Below are 23582 nucleotides of genomic sequence, written 5' to 3'. Positions count from 1 at the left end.
CCCCCAGACAGGTCTCCCCTCCCAGGAGGACCCGCCTGCCGGTCTCCGCCCCGGGGCGGTGTCACCGCGGCGTCCCGGGAGTCCCAGTGGCCGCAGCTCTCGCCCCGCGCGCACCGCCCCGCGCGCTCAGCCAAGGCCTCCCGCGCTCGCGAGGGCCCTTTAAAAGGCAGAGTCCGCGGCGGAGGGGGCGGGCGGGGGGCGCGGACCCAGCCCGAGGCCCGGCCCCTCCTCCCTGCCCCGCCCTCGGGCCGTCCCTCCGGGTCCCCGCGTCGCTCGGCCGCACGCTCGCTCGCTGGGCGCACGCTCCGCCTCAGTCGCTCGGCTCGGCCGCGGGGCGCGCGGGGTGGACGGGAGCCGGGCCCGACGCGCGGCAGGGGCAGGGGCAGGGGCAGGGGCTGGGGCTGGGCTGGGGCTGCGCTGGGGCTGGCAGATCGGCGCCCGCCGCGGGGCGAGGCCGCAGCCGCGATGGCCGAGATGGGCAGCAAGGGGGTGACGGCGGGGAAGATCGCCAGCAACGTGCAGAAGAAGCTCACGCGCGCGCAGGAGAAGGTGAGCGAGCCCGATCCCCGGCCTCGGGCGGTCCCGGCCGCCGTGCGCACCCCCGGCCCCGCGGCTGGTCCTCCCCCGGGGCCAGGCGCTGTCACCTCCGGACGGCCGCTGCCGGGGGCCTTCGGGGTGCGGAGCCTGCGGCTCGCAGCCTTCTGGGCGCCTCTCGGCCCGCGTCTTCAGCCTCCCCACCCCCAGCGGGGCAGGACCGGGCGCAGCTGTCCCCTCACCCCCCGTTCCCTGCCCGCCCCGCCCCGGCTTCGCATCTTCCCCGGCAGCCTGCAGAGAAGGGGCGGCCCACGCTCTTCTCCCCGCGCCAGGTCCGGCGACTCCCGCCGGGAGGCCGAGGGCCCCGAAGCTGGGAGGCGACGCGGCGCCCCTGGTCCCCCGGCCCGGGCGGGGCCGGCGCTGGCGGACGGAGCCTGCCCCCTGCGCCCCCGGGGCGGCCGCGCTCCGGGGGTCCCCAGGCTGCCCCTCAGCCCTCGGGTGCCACCGCGCCGGCCCCAGGCCTCTGGGCGCGTCCCCGCCCGTGTCTCCACCTCCTGTCCCCGCCGGCCGCAGCAGGGATCGGGTTTCCTTTCCGGAGAGGTGCCCGCGGCCTGGACACTCCGGCCCGGTCCCCGGGGAGCGCAGACCGCGCGCCCCTCGGGGAAGTGCCTAGTCCCAGCCGGGGCTTCGCGTTTCCGGCGGCCCGGGAGGGGGCGGCGGCTCCGGCGGTGGAGCCCCCCACCTGGGCGGGAGCTGGGCCACCCCGGGGCGCGGAGGGCGCCGTAGAAACCCGACCCCTCCGTGCCCGGAGCCCGCGGCCGCGGCCCAGGGGATGGAGCCAGGCTTCCCGGGGCACTCGGACAGCGCAGGAAATGCAGTGTGGGGGGCGGGGGGCCGCTCGGCTCCGCTTTCCATCCCAGCCACCTCTGGTTCATTGAATTGGATCACGCCAGCCGCTGACGCCACTTCCCCTGCCGACTCGGACTCTGAAATCAAGGATTGCAGAATCTGTGCTGCAGCCGGGTGGTCCCCCCAGGGCCCCCCAGCGGAGTCTGCCCTCTCTGTCGCGCGATGCTCAGCCTAGACTGGGAACCCGGGGACCGGCCACGGGACCGGCCAGCGTGCTCCTGCCCGTCTGCGGCTGTTGATAAACAATGACTTTTGCAGCTGAGACCTGCGGGCTCCCTAAGGATGCAGCCACGTGATGGGAGGGGGCAGCGACCAGAGCTCCCTCAGAGCCTCCCTAAGTGCCCAGCTGCTCATCCTTGAGTCCCAGGCTAAGGAGATGGGTGGGTGTGGTGGAGGTTAGGACCCTCCGCCAGGCTCCAGATCTGGCCTGCCCCAGCAGCTGTACACCCTCCCCACCGCCCCCACCCGCCCTGCCCCGGGCTGCAGGAGGGATTAGAGCAGCGCAGATAGCTGCCTGGGGGCTGGGAAGGCTTCGATAAGCGCCCCTGTGGGGGGGGGGGGGCGCGGCGTTGCTGCCCTCGCTTCCTCCATCCCCCCTCCGGCCCAGGACTGGGTAATCCATGTAGGTGCCTGGAGCCGGCAGCTCTGGGTTTAGCCCTGGGCTTAGCCGACTTCCTGCTCCTCAGGAGCTGAGGAAGATGAATGGGAAGCAGAAGGTTAGCTGAGTCCCTGCCCCCACTCCACTGATGTCCTTCTCCTCTCCTGCTCCCCTTTGCTCTTTGGGTATCTCCTTTGCCCTGGTTGCCTTGTCTCTGCAGTGGCCTCTTTCACTCATTTCAGGGGCTGTAGGCATGAGCTGTGTCTCCCTTTTAAGTGGCAGTGTGTCATCACTGACCCCACAGAGCTGCCACCCCTCCCTCTTCAGCTCCTGTTCCAGGGGATGGGCAGTTAGCTGACAGCTGGTCAGCCATGGACGCTGGCCTTGGTCCGGGGCTGGCCCTGCCCAAGCCTGGGCTCCAACAGACTCGGGTTGTTTAGGGGTACGGGAAGCCAGAGAGCAGGCTTCCTTCAGGACCCTGCTGCAGCCCGTTCCGGGGAAGCCTGATGCCCCAGTGCACACCAACCTCTCCCCTTTGCCCTCCTATGGTTCGGAGTCTGGTGCAGCCTGGATTGAGAGCTGCCCCTGCAGCATCTTCTGGCAGTGTTCAGGACCCCATCTAATTCCCATTGCCACTGGTCTCACGGGCACCCCTGCCCCTGTCCCCACCCTGCCTCGGCCAGATCGGTGCATCATGAGGACGATTCCAGTTGTGTTGCCACAGGAGGGCATTTCCTGACCAGGGACAAGCAGGACCCTTGGTGCAGGACCTGGATATTATCCGCATAGGTAGGGGGGCCTCGTCTCTCCTTTTCTTCTTTCCCAGTTACCTGCGTCTCCCCACAGCCCAAGTATCCACCAGGGTTCAGAGAGTGACTGTGTCAAGGAAGGCTTGCCCTCTGGTGCCTGTGGAGCCAGTTCTCTTATGTCCCCAGCCTAGCGCGTCTCTCTGTGGGTCTTGGCTGGGCAATACCCATCTCATCCTCCTCCCACCCCTGTATCCCTCTTCTGGGTGCTCCCCCTGATGGGAGGGCAGGTCTGTGTGTGTGGCCCCGGCAGGTGCAGGTGTGGAGTGACTGTTTATGGACAAACAAGTGCATTTAGGGGCTTGGCTTTGGGAGCCCTGATGCAGGCCTGGGGGTGGGCTGATTTGTGCTGCATGCTTCCCTTTTTTCCCCAAGTTCAGCAAATCCTGCCTTGGACATGTGCTGTGTGCCTGGTCTTGGGCTGAGCCCAGGGTGCAGTGGGGAGCGGGGTGTGCATGGCTCTGATTGCTGTGCAGCCTACTTTTGTAAGGTCCCATGGCCTCTGGCTGTGAGGAGGCATGAGAGTGTATTGGAAGGGTCATCAGGGTCTGAGCACTGCTTGCCTCCTAGCACCTGGCTACCTCAGAGTCCTGGGGTGCAGAGCGTGTGCCTGGAGCTGGGGCTGGGGGGGTCATGAGGTCATCTTCCTATTGCATTTGGCTCATTGGACCCTCTGTAAATGACTCTGTCCATTTTTGGGCCTCAGTAGGGTGGCTGGGCAGAGCCAATGTAGGGTGGAGCCTGGGTCAGATGACAGAGGATTAGAGGTTGGCCTGCTGGGCCCCTTGGGGGAGGGGCAGGTGGGGCAGAAGGGACAGCTGGGTGGGAGTGGAATCTGGCCTGCTGGCCCTTGCGCCTGAGGCCTACTGCTTAGGAGTCCTCACTCATGGAGCATGCGTACTTGAGGGAGGCCAAAGCTGGGCTGATGATAAGCACAAGGAAGAAGGCTGTGGCGCCGGGTGGCGGGGTGGGGGGGGGTAGTGGGGAGCGTGGAGGGTGGGAGTGTGTACTCTTTCTGACTCCCTGAGCCTGCTGGGAATGGGGAGGCCCAGCTGGGAGGGGGCAGGGCCCAGGGCTCACCAGAAGAAAGGTGCAATGGCAGTTATTTATAGGACCCTGACACATGGCCCTGATGGCACCATGCTTGTCGGGTGGTCAAGGTCTCCTAACAAAGTAGCCCTACCAGCCTCAGCTGGAGCCAGGCCTGTACAACCAATCCTTACCCTCACAGCAGCCTTAAGAGGAGCCGACCACATAGAATAGCAGGTGCCCTGGGAGTGGGGCCCATCTGGGTCTGCAGGAGGGCCTGTGAGGCTCCAGGCTCCTCTTACCTCCCTGCTTCCCCAGGCCGCAGCCAAAAGTTGGTCCTCTCCCCCTGTATTCTGCATTTCTCCTCATCCTGGTGTCCCTCTCTCTGTCCCTGGGCATATGAGGATGCTTCCTGTCCCTGTCTCTTGTCTGCACCCACATCTCACCCAATGGCACCTTTTCCTTGGCCTCTCTCTATCTCCTTGATCCGTGTCTCTTTCCTCTGAGCTTGCACATGGCTTTTGTACTCTCTACCCCCAGAGCAGCTTCTCCCTGAACCCGAGTTATTGGTAGAGATGGTTCACCTTGCCTGCTGGAGGGGAGGTTTCTGAGCCAGGCATCATCAATGGTAGGGTGTCTGTGGGGACTCAGGGGACATTTGGCTAAGGAATGTGGGCATGGAGAGGTTGGAGACATAGACTCCAGACTTCCCTGAGCTCCAGTGGGCCCTGGCTGGGCTGGGGCCCAGGGATGAGCTGAATCCCCACTCGGTAGAGTCTGCTGACTTGTGCCAGGACTCAGAATGAGGCAAAGGCTGTTTTGCCCAGGGGCCTACAGAGAAGGGTGTGCTGACTGGGTTGCATGGGGGCATGGAGGTGTTCTGGGAGGATCCATGTGAGCCAACATGTGGGGTGAGAATGAGCACAGGAGACCACCTGTTCACTTGAAGAAAAGGAACAGGCTGTGTTGGGAGTGGTAAGAGGTGGCTGAGTGGTAGCTTTGGGCCAGATTTGATCAAGTCGTGTGGGGAAATCTGTATATCTCTTGGATTCTCAAGAGAAGCCACAGTTTGGATTCTTCTCCCTTCCCCACAGATGACCCCTTCAGGAGCCTCTTTCCCATCTCCGACTTCTGGCAGCCGGCCAGGTCCCTACCCCTGGACTAGGCAGTATTTTATTTTATTTTATTTTATTTTATATTTTATTTTATTTTATTTTATTTTATTTATTTTATTTTATTTTATTTTATTTTATTTTATTTTATTTTATTTTATTTTATATTTTATTATTCATGAGAAACACAGAGGCAAAGACACAGGCAGAGAGAGAACAGGCTCCACGCGGGGAGCCTGATGTGGAATTTGATCCCAGGACCCCAGGATCACAACCTGAGCTGACGGTAGATGCTCAACCACTGAGCCACCCAGGCATCCCTGGACTACACAGTCTTGATCCAGCTTGTCCCTTGCAAGCTGTGTGACTTGGACAATGTGAAGACAATGCTTTTGCCTCTCCCTCTTGCCTTAACCCCACACCAAGTCTTGCATGGTTCTGTTTCCATCATGTTCTGGAATCCCTGGGTCCTACCCTCAGCATTAGGCCTCTTTCCCACCACAGGAGAAAAGACTACAAGGACATGTTGGAGAGATAACACACATGTTCTTGGGAGGCAGGCAGTCCTCAGTTTCCCCATCTAGCCAAGACCTTGGGCAAGGTGCAGGACCTTCACGTATAAATTGGAGCAATAATGTTTCCTCTGCATGTATTTGTTTTGGGGAGTAAAGCCTTGGACAGTGCCCAGCACACAGCCAGTGCTCACTAAATGCCAGCCCTGTGGGGCAGGGCAGTACCATGAAGCCACTCTGGAGCCCGCTGTCCCTGCCTAGGCCTTTTTCCCACCCCTCTCCCTGTGAGTGTCCATTACAGGCCTGTATAGACAGCTAATCCCTGCTGAGCCCTTAGCTGATCAGGGCTTATGATGTCCCAGTCCCCGGGTGGTTGTGGTGGTAGTGGTGGTGGGTCTGTGTGTGTGTGTGTGTGTGTACAGGGGCAACCTGTAGCAGGGGAGGGAATCAGACAGTTCTGGAGTGAATCTTAACTCACCTTACACATAAACCCAGTGGCTCTGGGTAAGTTTCTCCCTTCTCTCTGGGCTTCTTTACTTTGGCCATCAGTTCAGTGTTTGGAGTTTGCTTATTCATTCTTTTATCCATGAAATGAACCTCAAATACCCACTATGTGCTGGGCACTATTCTAGGGACAGGGGGTACAGGGCTGAACAAAACCAAACCCCACCCTCAGGGAGCTGACATTCTAGGTGGGAGGGTGGGGATGAGCTGGTAAAGAAACAACCATGCTGGCAGTAATGAAGCAGGAGGTGGTCTTTCACTTTTCCTCCATGGATTCCGATTAATGGGCTCAGCCTTTCCTGAGCATCCCTAGTACCCCTGCTGAAGACTCAGGTGTGCATGTGAACTGGGGTGCTCATACAGCTCAAGGTTACTGGCCAGGGAGAGCCTCTGAGTGGCAGCTTCTGGTCTCCAGGTGAGAGGGCACCTGGGGGAGGAAGGCTTGCTATTGGATGTCACCCTGATATGTTGTGTTTTTCTAAAGCCTCTTTGGCAAGTCTCCTTTTGGAATTAAAAGTACAAAGAAGGGGATCCCTGGGTGGCACAGTGGTTTGGCGCCTGCCTTTGGCCCAGGGCGCGATCCTGGAGACCCGGGATCGAATCCCACGTCGGGCTCCCTGTGCATGGAACCTGCTTCTCCCTCTGCCTGTGTCTCTGCCTCTCTCTCTCTCTCTCTCTCTCTCTGTGTGTGACTATCATAAAAAAAAAAAAAAAGTACAAAGAAGAGGATGCCAGTGCTAAAACCACCCAGCAAGGCACTGACAGAGGACTGGCCCGGGCAGCTTGGAGGAGGCTGGGCAGGGGCTCCAGTTGTAGGATGTAGGATGGGGAGGACAGGAGGGTCCCTGAAGGAGGAAGAGGGAGGCACCGCAGATGGCGCACAGGCACTTGTAAGACTTTTTAGAAAGCTGGGTTTGGATTGCTCCTCAGGCATTACTGCCCTTGGGCAAGTCTCGTTGACCTCTCTGAACCCGTTTCCTCACCTGACAGAAGTGGCACGTGCCATGCGGCCTGCTGTGCAGGTTAAGTGGACACAAGCAGGGCTCATCATTCCCCAAAGGAGCTGGTCTTGTGCCCTGGAAGGGGTACTCATGGGAACTGGCTGGCCCTGGAGCTCCTGGGGCCTCCCCAAAAAGGCTACCACCTCCCAAAGAGGCCACCCACTTGTGGATGGGGGAGCAAAGCTGGCTGTATGCTGAGGGCTGACGGGTCGGGGCTGGGCAAGCGAAAATGGGAAGGCAGACTCTTAGTGCTCTAGGGGAGCCTTTGTCAAATATTAACTTAATAATAACCGCCGTGGGTATTGTTTTGTTTTGTTGTTTTTTTAAAGGCTTTATTTATTTATTCATGAGAGAGAGAGGCAGAAACATAGGCAGAGGGAGCAGGGGCTCCCCTGAGGGGAGCCTCTGTGGGACTCGATCCCTGAATTCTAGGATCATGCCCTGAGCCGAAAGCTTAACCGCTGAGCCATCAGGTGTCCCACAGCCGTGGTTTATTGTGTACCTTCCATGTGCGGGTGCTCAGGAGAAATTCTCAACCCCACTGCAACCAGGTGAGGTCATGATGATTCCCACTGAACAATTGAAGAAACTGAGGCTGAGCAGTCGTGTGGCCTGCCCATGGGCTCTCCTGGTCAACTGTCTGTCTTTGGGGAGCCATGCAAATGAAGTGCGAATCTCTAATGACCCTTCCTGATCCCTCCTGACCAAGAAGGTGTTGTCTCGTACTGATCAACTGACAGATTTGGGTCCCCAAGACCTTCCTCCCCCATGAAATGAGATTTGAGGGCCCTTGTCCCTCCCTGGATCCTTACCTAGATGTGACCTTTACCCTTTCGGGGTGTGTAGGGTGAGGGGACAGCCAGAGGTTTCTGGATGCCATCTAACACAAGAGTTTGTGCAAGCCAACGAGGACAGATGAGGTAATGTGGGGTGTATGTGAGTGTGTTTTCCCAAAAATAAAAGCTGCATCCAGTTCATTCAGGATAAAGAAACCCTCTTTATTAGGAGAGTTTGTCTCCTTTTGTTTATGTTGTTGCAACAGTGTTTCTTTTATAAAGTGATGTTACTGCTATTTTTTAAAAATGTTCTTGGGGAGGAAATAGTCATGCAACTGACCACACACACACATGCACTGGCAAACACAGAAGTCTTTTGCTGGAGTGGAATCTGGTCTGGGACCCACTGCCCCTGGGGAGCTTGTTGCCCGCGCCTGTGGACTGGCTCTGTGGAGTGGGAAGGCAGCTCTTGTGGGTCCAGCTTGAGTCTGACCCGTGGTAGTCTGGTGCAGGCCCCCTAAAATATCTGTTCTGTGAGGCTGAGTCCTGCTCCTGCAGTGGCTGTGGCTTCTCCAGCTCAGTGCACAGTGCTCACATGGGTTCTTTAGGCAGGGCTGGTGACCCCCTGGGATTTCAGGGTGCAGGATGGTTTTCAGGGTAGGGCAGCTGGCGCTGTGGGATTGCAGCCCTTCAGGGAAGGCCTTCATATCCCTGCCTGCCACAGGCCTTTCTGAGGGACTCAGGCCTTGCTGCAAGGTACCACCTCCCACAGGAGAATGGTCCAGGACTGTGGAGGAGCTTCCCTGAGCCCGGGGCTGCAGTGCCTGGGCGCAGAGACTGCAGTTCTCAGGAGTGGGCTGTGGCCCTGCTGGGCAGCCTTGCCTGGCTTTAGGCCAGATGCGAGAGAGGGCTTGTCCTGAGCCCTCTGCCAGAGTCTTCTTCCAGCCTGAGACAGCATTTAGGGGCAGAAATGCCAGGATGGCTGACCTTGGGGTCTGTGTGGTTTGCTGGACCATGACTTCACCATTACGGCCAGTGAGCCATTGCCCTCATACCCATTTCCGCTCTACTCTTTGCAGGGCTTCTTCCCTCCGTTTCCTGGGCCTCACCTTCACGCCCACTGCCCAGCAGATGGGTGGGAGTGGGACCCCAGCATGGGCCAAGAGTGGAAACTGGAGTTGCAGGCAGTGGGGCACACAGAGAGCTATCTGTGGTGCCCTGGGGGTGGGCCTTTGTGCCTCCCAGGCTGTGTCTGAGCCTGGCGCGGCAGCCAGGCCCCTGGAGCTGCCTCCGCCCTGCAGCAGGGCAGTGAGCCGCAGACGTGTCTGCCTCTGCAGGGTGAAGGCTGCAGCATCTCTAGGCTGAGCCCCATGGGCTGGGAGTGAGTGGGCGGTTGCCAGCAGCAGCCACCACGGGGCTGCAGGGAGGGACTCTGCAGCTGCTCCTGCTGGGCCCCTGCGGCCTCCCTGTGCTGGGGCTCCCAGAGCAGCTTCCTAGGGATGTCCCTGCTGGCCCCTCGTTTTAGATGCTAAACTTACTTTTTTTTTAAAAAAGATGTTATTTATTTATTCGTGAGAGACAGAGAGAGGCAGAGACACAGGCAGAGGGAGAAGCAGGCTCCATGCAGGAGCCCGATGTGGGACTCGATACGGACTTTGAGATCATGCCCTGAGCCACAGGCAGATCAACCACTGAGCCACCCAGGTGCCCCCAGATGCCTCACTTACATTCAGTTAGCTTGGTCAGGTTGTGATGATCTTATTTGTCCTGGCTGTCATTCTCCTGTTTGTGGCTTGTGGGCCATGATGCGGAAGTGCTGAGGGTACTGAGAGAACCTGCTCCTGTCCTCAAGGAACTCCCAGTGCCCATCACAGCCCTGGGGAGGGATTGAGTGCCTGAAGGGAGGGACGCTAGTGCCTGAAGAGCTTCTCATCCAGCCTGGCCAATCATGGAAGTCTCCTCAGAGGAAGCACCTGAGCTGGGTTTGCAAGGCAGAGGAGATAGGTTGTGGGGTTGGGAAAGGATGTTTCTGGCAGCCTGTCAGGGGTGGCTGGAATGTGTGTGAGTGAGGGTGGTTGGGGTGAGGCCCGAGACTGAAAGGACAGGGGGGGAAGTGCAGACCCTGGAAGGCTGTGAGGGACCCCAGACCCCTATGTGCCTCAGTCTGCTCACCTTTCTTCCTCCTGTGTTGTCTGAGCCATTTGTCAATTTGTATTCTAGACTGGGCTTAGCCGAGAACCTGGTGTGTCACTATCCAGGGCTGATGGAGCCCCTGGCTTTCTGGGGAAGAGGAGGAGATCTGGGTGTGAGGGTCAGTCCCCTGAGGGAATGACCTCAGGCTTGGCCAGGTTAGGATCCATCTGTGCTACAAGGGGTCTGGGGTAGGGCTGCCATCCTGAAGTCCAGTCTCTCAGGGCTGGGATCACAGGGGCTGGGTGATAACTGTTCCCCAGGCTTGCTAGAAAGGCACAATATCCTATACTCCCCACCTCATATATATACATGCTTCTTTATTTGGGAGCCCCAAGGTGACACTGGAGGGGTGACTGCTAGGCTTGGAGAGTTTAACAGCTGGGAGAGGCCATCAATGCATCAGTTCACCCCTCTCGAAGGTACCCCTGTGTGCCCTGCCCTTTGTGGCCAGGCCATTGGTCAGAGCAGGAGAGGGTCCTCAGGGGAGGAGGGTCCTCAAGGGAGGAGGGTCCTCAGGGGAGGAGGGCCCTCAGGGGAGAACGGGTCATGCCTGCGGGCAGGGCCTTTGGCTGTGCTGGGAGAGTGCTGGGAGAGGAGTGGACAACAGGAATTGTAATGTTGGTGATGTTGTAGAATGGAGGCTCAGTGGGCGGTGCTGGCTGGTGAGGCGGGTTGGGATTTCCACTCAGGCCTGTGGCTGGAGGAGCCATCAGAGCCCTTGGGGCCAGAAGGGGGATCAGGTGACGGGACAGCCTTTGTCAGACCAGCCCCTTTTCCAACAGCTGCTGCTGCTTTCTTTGGACCCTGGGTCAGCTCAGCCTCTCCCCAGGACTGTCGCCAACATGCCTGAGCCCTGGATGAGCCTGGGCCCACCAATGGCTACTAGGGACAGACCTGGTACAGGAGACCTGGGCAGGGAGAGGCCCCTCAAGGGGACCCCCGCTCCCCACTCCCATCCACCATGGCGCCCCTATTTCTGTGCTCTGGGATAGCATCCACTCTGCCAGGACATGATAACTATCTTGGGGCCAGATATAGGTGGTGGGTGGATGCGGGTGCTAACCTGGAGCCTGGAACACTAGCAGCTGGGCAAAGGCAGAGGACAGATTGATTAGGGGTTAAGAGGTATGAGTGTGGGACGCCTGGGTGGCTCAGTGGTTGAGCGGCTGCCTTTGGCTCAGGTTGTGACCCCGGGGTCCTGGGGTCGAGTCTCTTCTTCGGGTTCCTGGCATGGAGCCTGCTTCTCCCTCTGCCTGTGTCTCTGCCTCTCTCTCTGTCTCTCATGAATACATAAATAAACATCTTAAAAAAAAAAAAAAGATGTGTGTGGGAGGAAGACAGGCCCTAACAGAGAGGAAGCAGTGTGGCCCCTGTGACCACTTGCATACTCTGTGGTCCAGGGCAAGCTGCACCCTCATTTCCTTCTCTGTAAATGGGAATGAGGGTTCTTGTTCCCAAGGGCTTGTGGAGAGGACCCAGGAGGAAGTGATATGATCGGAGCCTGGTGTCTGGTGGGCGCTGACAGACAGGCTTTTTTTCCCTGGGAGCATCTTGGGGAAGCCCCTGAAAACTCACAGGTATGGACCATTCTGGCTTTTGTGTTTTGGGCTGTTTGTTCTGCTTATGACAGGATTATTGAAATTGAACTGCGGTGTCCTCCCCCCTGCCCTTTTTTCCTGTATTGGCTGAAAAAGCTAAATTGGAAGGTAATGGTATCATTTCCTGGAGGACAGAAGTCAGAGCCCCCTGAGCCAGAGCCCAATTGAATGAGGTAGGGGAAGGACAGGTGGTTCCAGGTACGCTGTGCTTTCAGGGACCAGATGAAGCGCATGGAGCATGGGACAGAGATGCCGGGTCTCCCATGATTCATTCATTCATTTGAGCCTGAGCTGCAACAGAAGAGCCTGGCTGGGCCTCCGAGCCTCAGCGTGCCCATCTGGGAATTGAGAAGGATGAAATCCTCCTCTCAGTGAGATAAGGTGAGCTCTGGGACTCTTATAAGTGCTAGTGGCAGAAATGTGTCCCTGCTGGGTCTAGAGGATTCTGCAGGGGAACATAGTCATCTTATCTCTGCAGCATTGTGCAATTTATGAACAACCCCTACACCCACCTTTTTTCATTTGATTCATTGTCTCGCTGACCTGTGAGGTAGGCAGATCTGGGTTATGGTTCCATTTGGCAGATGAGAGCACTGAAGCTCAGGAATCTTTGGGATTTCCTCCCTTCCAGTCTTCAGACTTGGCCTTAGGTTGGCCGTTCACAGATGCTGCCACCCCCATCACTGAATCCAGAGTTGGGGGATACTTTTTCTTTTTTCTTTTTTTTACATAATCTCCACATCCAGCTTGGGGCTTAACCTCAGCCCCCTGAAGTCGGGAGTCCCTTGCTCTACCCACTGAGCCAGCCAGGCCAGCAAGGCTCTCTTAGGGCGAGTCTATTGAAGTGACCATGTACATGCCTGTGCCTGGTATGTATGTGTGTGTGTGTATGTGTGTGTGTGTGTGTTGGGGAAGATGAAGCTGGCCGGTGGTTGCCCCAGGAGACTGGCATGTCAAAGTAGAAGGTGAAGCTGCAGAACTGGCCATTCGCTGTACTGGGGTTTCCTCATAGCCTGGCATCCACCAACGAACTCCATGAGAGAAGGGGGAACCTGGTTGTCCCCAGGAATGAAGGGACCCCAGAGGGTCAGATTTGGACAGAGCTGGCCTGATCTGTACTCCTCAGGGAGCCCAAAGGTAGAAGAGGGGGCTGAGCTTGGGCACCATAGCTCCTGCCTCCCACAAAGAAAGAGTTGGGGGATCCTCTGACAGGAGAGACTTAAGGATGAGCTAATGGCAGAGGGTGTGAGCTGAGCACTGATCTAAAATGAGAAACAAAATCCACAATTAGTTGGAGGCATTTGCTGAACCTGGGACAGGACCCAAATACTGTTGTTTTTTTGAATCTTAAACATAAACTGAGCCCAGGGGTTATTTATTTGCTCCCCCTCCCCACCCCACAAGACATTCTAGCAATCTGTTCTGGCAGCGGCTTGGCTGAGCTAGAATGTCACCGCCTTCCCCATGTTGACCGCTTAGCCCTCCTAGTTGGGTGGACCATGGGTCTGGAGGAGGCCACGACCAAATGGGGCCCCAGGCCCTTCACGGAGATGTTGGGGGTGGCCCTGCCCTGGATCTGGTGGACTGTTGGGGGCCCCATCTTCATTGTCTGATCCTGGCACTGCTGGTCCAGGACACTGCAGAAGCCACCTTGAGGAACAGCTGAGTCAGCACCTTGGGAAGCCCGTGGTCAGTGGCTGGACAGAACCCGGTGCCTTCATCCCTACTTTGGGCCACTGCACTCACAGGTCACACTGCCCACTGTGCACCCTAACAGACGTGGGGAGGCTGCCACCACATTCTGCAGCCAGCGCAGTGCCACTCCTGAGCAATGCAGCAGAGAGAGAAGCCTCCAGGCAGTCAGGTGCTCTCAGCACACCCCGAGACCTGGGATTCTAGCTCCTGTTCTCCTGGCCTTTTATCTGGGACTTCAGCCAGCTACTTAACCCTTCCTGCTTTGGTTTCCTCCTCCATAGAATGGGGTAGCTATCTTCCCTGTTAGACCCATAGTCGTTGAGGGTGGAGGCTGGTCCCATGGTGAGTCTGTGCCTGGCACCTGCACATAGTAGACGTGTAATGCTAAGTGAGTTGGAGTGTGAGGCTCCAGTGCAGAAGCAATGGTAAAGGTTTTGCAAAGTGCCTTAACTAGTGTGGCAAGGTGGAAGGCCTGGGTTCAAATCACAGCTCTGCTCCTCCCAAGCCCTTGACCTTGAGCAAGTTACTTTATCCTCTCTGGAGCCTCGGTTCTCCTATTCGTGAGGATTAAATGGGAAGATGGTGTCTCCACTTCACACCAAGACACTAAATGTTGGGGTGTCAGCTCACGGACCCAGCTGTGCTCTGGAGTGGGGGTGGAGGGTGCCTTAGGTGGGAATAGGGTGTTTGCACCCTGCACTCTGTGTGTGTCCTGTTGTTTTGGCCAAGTCTAGGCCAGCCCTAGCCCACTGATGATACAGTAGTCCAGGCCCAGATTGTAATGTAATCTAGATAATGAGCCTGAGGTCTCCGAGGAGGAAGGGAGGAGGCATTCCTGGAGAGGGCTCATGGGGGTGGGGGCTGGGTGACAACATGGACCCCCCTTCACTTCCCACCCTTTCAGCTCTCTCACCCTGATCTCCTTTCCCTGCAGGCAACAGAATCTCTTAACAGCTTTTAGATGATCCAGAAGTGTCCAGAGCTGTAGCATGGGATGGTCAGGGGCTGACCTTCAGAATCTGGGGTGAGGTGTCCATCGCCACGCTTTGTCCCACTCTGATCTTTCCTGTATGCCTCATTTGGCACATTACCATGATTTAAAAATTTTTTTTCTAAAAAGAATTGGTAACTGGCCGTTCAGCTTCCCCTTCATGTTGAATTGTGTTTCCTGGGTAAGAAGGCTCCAGGGGAAGAAGGGCAGGTAGGCATGAACTCCTCCCCAGCAGGCATACAAGGTGTTCTGGTGTTTGCTGTGATTTTGGGGAGTTTCTGCGACCCTTCCTTGCCCTCACTGTTAACAGCCTTTGGTGGGAGCCTGGATGTGTTATGTGGAGGAGTGTGGGCCAGATCCCTGGGTCCCTCCTTAGGTGGTGAGACAGGGGCTCCAGGGCTGATGTCTGCATGAGGCCTGGGAAGCCCAGAAGGACAGGCCTTTCCTGCTCACCTGGTCCTCACCTCCCTCCTTTGATGGTAGACGTAGGACACTGAGACCTGAAAAGTGCTGACCTGCCAGGCCTCTGGTGGCCCCACATCATTCCCCTGAGCTGTTCCCGAGCCAGTGAGGCCTCCAGGCCTCTGCTCCTGTTCACTGACCTCCTCTGTCTGCCGAGCTTGGGGGGGAGGTGCCTTCCCCTTCAGTCTGCCCCTCGCCCACCCTCTTTCTCTAACCTCCCCCTCCAGATGCACAGAAAAACAGGATGCAGGATCAGCAGAAGGAAGCCTGGAAAAGCCTGTCCTGGCCCCTGAAAATTCATTCCATCTGCCAGAGGCAGACATGTGATGGATGGTGGTCCCACTTATTTCCCCTCCCCCAGCTCTCACTCTCGACCGGATGACTGGGTTACCAGGTGGTCAGATACCCCTTCCCCTCCAGTGCCTTCCCAAATCTCCCCCTGACTCCACTAGTGAAATGCAGTGGAACTAGCCCTGGTACGCTGGGGAGCACTCAACCAGCTGGTCCTTACCCATTGGTCCCCTGTCTGTGAAGTTGGGGGTCCCTGTGGGGTGCCCTTACAGGTTCTGGGGACTTGTGGACAGTCCAGGGCGGAGGGAGGGAGGTGAGCACAGCTCTCAGGCAGATGAGGGCCTGGGAGTGAGTGTGGGGGCCAGGACTGCTGGGCTGTTTGTACTTGTCTGCACTTTGTTGGGCCAGACTGGGTGGGAACTATTGAAAGGTGATTGTGGGCATTGACTCCTTTGAGTAACAAAAATAACAACGATAGCCAAAATAGTGGTGATACTGTATTTGGAAAAAATATCCCATATCTTATCTCCTTTAAGTACTCTTTGTTTTATTTTTAAAAATATTTGATTTATTTATTCATGAGAGACACACAGAAAGAGGCAGAGACAAAGGCAGAGAGAGAAGCAGGCTCCATGCAGGGAACCTGATGTGGGACTCGGACCTGGGACTCCAGGATCAGGCCCTGGGCCAAAGGCAGATGCTCAACTACTGAGACACCCAGGTGCCCCTAAGTACTCTTTAATAGTTAACAGTTTCACAGATGTAGACATGGAGGATTCCAGTTGGTGAAACAAATGAATGACCTGTTTGCATAGTTAGGTCCAACTTCTCTGAAAGGAACAGACGTATGCAAAGGGGCATCAGTCGGGGCAAGTGAGAGAGTCCCTGTGGCTGGGGTGGAGTCAGGGAAGGAAGGCTGCCTGGAAGAGGGGATGTGAAAGGCCAGTGTGGGCTGGCATTATTAAGGAAGTAGGGTTTCCTGGTGGAGACTGTGGATGCTCCGGGCTGACCTTTCTTGGTCCAAATGGTAGTGGGTTCTGGCAAGGCCTTCACCTTTTCTCCTGGTCCCGGCTGTGTGCCCTGCTGGGCTGTGGGCTGGGCCTGTGCTTTGTTGCTCTTCTACACAGACTGCTCGCCCACTGAGGTAAGGAAGCAGCTAATGAGGGGCCTGTGGGAGGCAACCCACTGGAGGGGCAGATCCCACCCCTCCGTTGATGGCCTCCGTCCTTGAGCCCAGGGCTGAGAATAACACCCACACTTGCATGGAGGAGACAGGTGGGGTGGATAGTGGCTCTGGAGGTGGTTGTGCTGACATCTCGGAACAGGTGGTGTTGGGTGCTGGGCCAAAGGGTGAGGGATTGTTCCTGCCCTCTGCAGGCCCCACCCAGCATGACAGGAGGCCTGCGCTTGGCCCTGTGTTGCTCATACGCCCCTCCTGGGAGCCTTCTCTGGACCTCTTCGTGGAGGGGGCTGTATTCCAGGCTCCATGCCAGGAATGTCAGGGCTCTTGATGGTGGCTGCTGTTCCTAAGAGGAACTGTAGCCTTAGCTGCTGTTTGGTTTCTGCGGGATCTAACATTTCCCCGTCTTAACTAAAAAAGCTGGCCGGCAGGGGTAAGGAGGGGGCTTGCAGGGTCCCTGCAGAGCTGTGGGGTGGGGGAGGCTGCTGAGGGGAGTGGGGTGGATTGCTGTTTGCTGTCCACCACTCACTCGGTGCTTAAGCCTGAGTGAGTCACCGGGAGTAAGTCCACACGGTGGCAGGCACCAAGGAAGGCATGTGTGGGTTGGGGGGTGAGAGGGTGGGGCAGGGTGGGGACTGGGTAGGAGAGGCTGCCTGAACTTTCTGGCTTGGGTATAAGGAATTCCAGATCAAGATAGGGGTAAAAGGACAGAAAGGAAACCAGCCAGCTTCTTGTGCTGGGCCCTCTTACCTACTCAGTCATCCTTCATCCTTAATCCTGCCTTGAGGGAGAGGTCTCGGCTCCATTTTACTGATGAGGCTCGGGACCCAGGAAGGTGTACACCCTGTCCAGGGTTGCACAGCCGGCCCACTCCCTGAACCTTCTGCCATGGGGCCTCACAGCAGAGAGGCCCGGAGCCGGGACAGGCTCCTCCCACCCCCTCTTCCTCCCTTCCCTTCCCTTCAGCAGCTTGTCCAGACCAGACACTCTGAGCTGGGAGTCCCAGGGCAGGAGACCCAGGAGACCGAGGTGGGGAGATTCAGGAGCCTGATGGTGGGGTCGGCCCTGGCTGCTGTGTCTCCACATCCCTCCCTGACGTTTCTGAGCACCTCACCATGACTTACCATGACCCTCAGCTGTCCCTGTCGCGGGTGATGACTGCTCCTTCCCTCTTGTTGCTCAAATTCTGGAGTCTCCTTCACTTTTCTCTGTCACCGCAGATTCGACCTTCTCACCATTTCCTGCCCTTGCCAAACCACCTTTAGCTCTGCCGGGGTCATTACAGACACTTTTAAATGGGTTCCCTGCTTTACCCTGCTCTTTAGTCTGTCCCCACACAGCAGCCTGGGTGTTCTAATGCTGTGAGTCAGATCAGAGCTCCCCGAGGCTTCCTATTTCATGCACAGCTTCAAAGCCAGGGTGTTCCAGGGTCTCCAGGTAAGCCCTGTGGTCTGGCCCTGGCTGCCAGGGCAGTTCGTGCAGTAGTTAGAGCACATGGCCTCTGGAACCAGCCTTGGGGTTTGGATTCCAACCACCCTGCTGACTGGCTGTGTGACCCTGGGAGATTTTAAATCAGTGCCTCAGTTTCTTTATCTGCAAAGTTGGGATAAAGTACTAGTAATTTCTTTGTGATTTGGGGGGGATGGATAGATGAATCATGTGAAGTGCTCAGCACCGGTATTTTAGGACTTCTTCCTCCTTCGCCCCACCCTCTTACCTTCCCTTTGCACTGGCCTTGCTCTTCCCACCTCAGGGCCTTTGCACTTGCTTGTCCTCTCTCTCCATCAGGTCTCAGATGTCACTTCTCTGAGCTATTTCCTAAGAACGGACCTCCCTTGCCTCACCCAGTCTGTGAACCGCTGTATTTTTGCTTGTTTATTTTTAAACATTTTATTTATTTATTTATGAAATACAGAGAGAGGCAGAGACAGGCGGAGAGAGAAGCAGGCTCCATGCAGGAAGCCTGATGTGAGACTCGATCCTGGCACTCTGGGATTACAACCTGAGCCGAAGGCAGATGCTTAACCACTGAGCCATCCAGGTGTCCCTGTATTTTTGTTTAAAGACTTGTATTACCACCAGTCATGCCTCCTCTTTGGAGTGTTGGCTCAGGGATCTTGCTTTGGGGGTGGCTGGCTGGGGGTGGGTGTCCAAGATGAGGTCTCCCCTCCCCCTGCAGCTCTCCCAGCCCCCGGAGTCCAGGGGTAGGGACTCCTCACTGTGGATAGTTTGAGATGGGCAAAATCAAGTGGAAGGTCCCGAGGATGGAGCAGCTTGAGCCCTCCTGGAAAAATTGGTAAAAATTTCCTTTGTCCCACTGGAGTGTGGGTTGGGAGGAGTGGAGGGCTATTTGGGGAGGTCTGGATAGTTAGGTGCTTCTGAGTGTGGGAGAGGGTGGCCAGCCTTGGTCGGGGTGGTTTTGGTCTTTCCAGAAGCCCTCCTACTCACGGGGAAGCCTGATTCTGCTGTGGAAGTCTGATTATGACTAGGGAGGGCTCAGCCTGGTGGGTGGTCCCTGAGAGGAGGGGAGCCTGCCCCAAGCCTGGCCCCTCCAGCACTGTCTTGGGGGTCCAGTGCTTCTTTCAGCCTAAACCTCCTTTTGGCTGATGTGGCCCTGAGATCACGGGCTTTCAGCCTCAGTTTCCTTGTCTATGGATCACCTCCCTCTTCCCCTGGGCTTTGGAGACACTTGTAAACCTTTCGGATGTCTTTAGATGAGTGACTGCTGCTGTTTTGTGGCTTCCACTTCACCCCTGCTCCCCCAGCTCAGCTGGGCCCTTCTGGACTCTCCCTACCCCTTCCTCATCCCGATATTCACCTGTGCTGCCTCTGCTCCCCTGGGCTCTGGGTGGTCTTACCCTGGCCTCTGGCCACAGGCTTATCTGCTGAACAGACTGGAATTTCAGGCCTCCTGGGAAGGGAAAGGGTAGGGAGAGGGGGACAGGCTTTCTGGCCTGCAGTCATCTGTGGGGGGAAGCCTTCGCTTCCACCTGGAGAGATGGGTATGGAGGAGGAACAGACCCCCGGCCCCCCACTGTCTCAGGGGTTAGGCTTCCAGCCCTGGGACTGATGGATTGATGGGGGCCACAGAAGCTTCTGCACTCTGACTTTTGACCAGCGAGTCACATTTCAAGGCATTGTGGGCTGATATCGGTGGTGGCCAAGTTTATATATATCCAGTTAAGGATGTAAAAGAGAAAACCAAACATCACTCTTTACTCTCACCAGTGTTTCATAAAGGAAAGGGAAAATCGCTAAAAGAGGAAGGAGGTAATTTTAGAGTGACCGTCTCCCAAGCAAGGCCAGTTGGCTTCCTTAGCCAGTCAGCGGATCTTACCAGAAACCCACAGAAAAAGATGATGAGTCTTTGTGGACTGGTGTCAGGGGACAGTGACTTCCAGAACACGAGGACTTGCTAAAAAAAAAAAAAAAAAAAAAGATCACCAAGTGGGGGTGGGGTGAAGTGAAGAACTTCCTGGGTTGGGAGGGGGTGTGCGGGGGCTGAGGGGGGAGTAGTGCTCAGCCCAGCCTCAGTTGGCCAGTTGGAACCTTGGAAATGTTTTTTTAGTTTTCTATTTCATTGCAAAAATCTTTGCAAACTTTGCATTCTGCTACACAATCTGTCTTTATATGTTGGTTATGTCACAAAGTGCCTTTTTTTTTTCTTAGAGAGGGGGAGAGAGAGAGAGAGGGACAAAGGGAGAGGGAGAGAGAGAATCCTAAGCAGGCACCATGCCCAGCATGGAGCTTAATCTCACAACCCTGAGATCGGGATCTGAGGCGAAATCAAGAGTTGGATGTTTAACCAACTAAGCCAGCCAGGCGCCCCTTCAACGTGCTTTCTTTACCAGTTAAATTTTTGGAACGCAGCAAGATGGAGTAGCAGCAAAGATTCATCTTTGTAGTAAAACCTCCGTGGTGATGCCTGTGACTGCTGCCTGTCCGTACTCCCTACCGCAGAATTACACGTTGGAGTCCATCAGGTTTGCGGGCCTGACTCTGCCACTCATCAGCCGAGTGACCTCTCTGAGCCTCAGAAGAGGAGTTCTTTCATCTGTAAAATGAGATGACAGTCCCCACCTCAGGATGTCCTGCTTGTGTGAGCCAAACCAAAGGGGAAGTTTCAGAAGTGGTGGGCCTCCCTCAGGGAGGGTCCTTGGACATGGGTCCCTGGGGTCATGCCTTGGTGTGATCTTGGTGGAGCTCAGAAGGAGGAGCTGTTGTAGTACGCTTGGCTGGAGCCTTCGGGGACCCTGGCTGGGCTGGGGTCTGGCGGTGAAGGAACCCCTCTTGAGCATGAGGGGGAGCTGGCAGTATTTTTCCCCTGGGAGGAAGGCAGGACGTCAGATGCCAGCCTCTCCTGCCACCACCTCGCAGCCACCCTGTGGAAATAGGGTTCCTAATAGGAGACTGCAGAGAGACCAAGAGAAGGTTACCAGGGCCCCTTGGCCAACCTTGTCTTTTGGGAGGAGAAATGTGTGTGTGTGTGTGTGTGTGTGTGTGTGTGTGTGTGTGTGTGTAGGCTCTTCTGTTCTCCCTGAGACCCACCTGCCTGGGGCTGCTGGGCGCTTCCTTGGCTAGAGCCCAGCTCGAGCTCTCAGCCACTGTTGGTTTCCCTTTCTCTGGTTTTCTCTCTGTTTCCCCTTCCTCATTTTGGGTTCTCCTTCCACAGCACCTCCTGGTCTCTGCTCTGCCTTTTGCCTGGCTCTGTGGCCTCCTTGTGTTTCCCGCTGCCTTCCTGCCATGCGGGGGGGGGGGGGGGGAGATAGAAGGGTCGTGGGTAGGAGCCCCACCAGGAAGTGTGTGTGAGTGTGTGCACAGACACGAGCATCAGCACGTGAACATGCGGGGATTGGGTGTTCAATCTCCTGCCTGTGCATGGCCGTGGCGTGGGGGGCCTTGGTGCTGGGGAGCATTCTTGCCTCCGGAGATGGAATGCTGTTCCTGGCTCTTGCCCAAGGCTCGTGTTTCAACATTTATCTTTCTTCAAAAGTCTCTGAGCCTTTGGGAAGTCGTAAGGAGAAGCCTGGCACTGCAGGAGGGCGAAGGGCTGCCCTGCTGTGTCTTCTGGACTTGCTTTCTGGGACCCTGGGCTCTGCTCCTAGGCAGGACCTCATTGGTTTCTCCTGCTGCTGGCCATAGCTGGCTTGGAGCGGGGCCAGACTCCTTCCCAGAGAGGCCAGGCCCCTATTCCTCCCCCTCTCCCCTTGGTCCCTGCCCAACCCAGAGGCATGGCAGCAGCTCTGGGGCCACTGACCAGGGAAAACTGGCCACTGGGAGACCCTGGGCCTTTGGGTGAAGCCCTGCTGCCTGGTCTGAAGGCAGAGCCACCTGATTGCTCAGTGAGCGGGTTCACAGGGCTCTGTGGAAGGAGGGGCAGACTCTTCGGGGCCTGGGTGCTAGCTGAGAAGATGAAGCTACTTCCTTTTGTCCAGGTGCAGGAGCCATACCCTAAGAGTGACACCCAGGAGAAAGGACCCAAGAATCAGGAGCCCTGGATCTAGCCTTGGCCAGGTGACGGGCTATCTCAGCACTCTTTACTTCGGTCTTCTTTCTCATTTAGTGAGAGTACCAGACACCCACTTCAGAAGAAGGGGCCAGGGGAGGAGGGTCCTGGGCCAGGGGCTCAGCCTGCAGCACAGAGGCGAGGAGGCTCAGCGAGGCTAGTGGGGTATCCCAGGTCAGACTCACTTGTTGGAACCCGTTAACCTCTGCCGCCTCAGCACCCTCAGTGGAGCAGCCCATGGGCAGTGTGGCCTCGGCTGGGATAGAGTGGTGGACCCAGAGGCCTAGCTCATTTGCCACAGCAGATGAGATCTGAGCCACACTTGCTCATGGCCACCACAGAGCCGCAAAGTCCTGGCTTTGCTCCTTCTTGGCCATGAGGCTGAATTGCTTAATGTCTTCAGCCGTACTTTTCTTATCTCTTAAGTGAGGGTAAGAATATGTGGCTCAGGATGTGACCTAAAGATTAAGTGAGACACTCAGGAGAAAGTATACCCGGTAGCCATGAACACATCTCCCCCTGAAGACAACCAGGGCCGCTTGGAGAAATGGCTGGCTCTCGGGGCACAGGCAATGTGGCAGTGAGTGGTGGGCTTGGGGCCCCCCTTCTGTCCTCTCTTGTGGGTGCTGCTGGCGTCCTGCCCATCTCCTGGGTTGCCAGAGGGTCTTAGAGGGTCTTAGAGCCACTAGCGTCAGAGCCCATCACACAGGTTGAGGGGCCCTGCGGCATAGTAACAGGACGAGCAGGGCTCTGCAGTGCCTATAGAGCTCCCTAGCATGGTGGAGAAGGAGGCAGCCAGAGCTGATCTCAGAAAGAAAGCCCCAGGGGGACAGGGAGTGAGCCAGAAACCCAGAGGCCCGTGGGCAGGGTGGAGAGAATCTGCCAAACTGGTATGTCTGCCTTCGGGGAGGGGGCTGCTCTGGCCTTTCCCCTCTTAGGGGTCTCCCTCGGAACAGGGCCCAGCTGTGTGTGCTGAGCAATCTTTGGGAAAACCTGCCCTGACACCTGCCTGCCCATATGTCTGTCTGTCTGTCTGCCTGTCCTGCCTGTATGGGAGCCTCTGTGCGAGGTGTGAGGATGTGCATCCTGTTGCTGTGGTCCCATCAACCACAAGCTCTCCTGGGAGGAAGCAGTGAGGTGGCAACACCCAGCCCCCGCCCCCTGGGGCACAGCTCACTCCTCCACCAACCCTGACAGAGGCAGCAACTGGACAGGTGCTGGCAGGAGATGATGAGGAAGGTGAAGGTTTGAGAGTGGGTCTCAGCAGCTGGGGGGTGGGTCCTTGGAGGGGGGCTGGGTGAAGCCCCTCCCCACCTCGTGTGTGTGTGTGTGTGTGTGTGTGTGTGTGTGTGTGTGTGTGTTGGGGTTCTGGGGATACTTGGATTGAGGTGCGGGTCGTCCTCATCTTGGCTGGCTGGCTTTGTGAGATGCTTCTGCTGCAGCCATGACCAGGGGCGCTGTAGCCGTTGGAGGAACCCCCAGCTTTCCTGCCTGGCCCTGAGCTTAGGGACCAGGGCTGATTGGGAACATGGGCCCTGCCTTCCTTGGGCTTCCCTCTTGGGCCCCTTGGCGTCCCTCTTCTCCCTAGCCCAGCCATGGGTTCTAGAAAGCATTTATTCCTGCCCTGTGCTATGCCATTCAGATGTGAGCGTGTGCCCCCTCAATGCAAGGGAACCCACTGCTCTGGAGGAAGGAGGGGTTAGAGCCCCCAGGAGGGGATTGCCGTGAGTTCAGGGCTCTAAGCAGGGCCACCCAGTGTCAGTTCAGTGAGTGAGGGTCTGCAGATGTGCTTATCTACACTTTATCTGCTGGACTGGCCTGGGTGCTGGGTGAGGGCTACCAGGTGCCCCTCCTCCAGTTTTGGAGATTGGAAGCAGCGACAAGC

The 23582-nt window shown here is 56.9% G+C and overlaps 1 protein-coding gene across 16 annotated transcripts in view; it reads left to right on the top strand.

Annotated features, from left to right (window-relative positions):
- The first annotated feature begins 205 nt into the window (after positions 1–205).
- BIN1 (bridging integrator 1) overlaps positions 206–23582 on the top strand; it is a 53053-nt gene continuing 29676 nt past the window's right edge. For all 16 annotated transcript variants that reach the window (XR_008663246.1, XR_008663245.1, XM_055316133.1 and 13 more), the window contains exon 1: positions 206–549. Coding sequence is in view for 14 of the 16 variants with exons in the window: in XM_055316133.1 (XP_055172108.1) it covers positions 466–549 (84 nt within the window). In the remaining 2 variants the exon portion in view is untranslated. The remainder of the gene's footprint in view (positions 550–23582) is intronic.

Source organism: Nyctereutes procyonoides, unplaced genomic scaffold (assembly GCF_905146905.1).
Source record: "Nyctereutes procyonoides isolate TBG_1078 unplaced genomic scaffold, NYPRO_anot_genome, whole genome shotgun sequence".
Classification (NCBI taxonomy): domain Eukaryota; kingdom Metazoa; phylum Chordata; class Mammalia; order Carnivora; family Canidae; genus Nyctereutes; species Nyctereutes procyonoides.
This window is presented reverse-complemented; position numbering and strand designations above follow the sequence as displayed.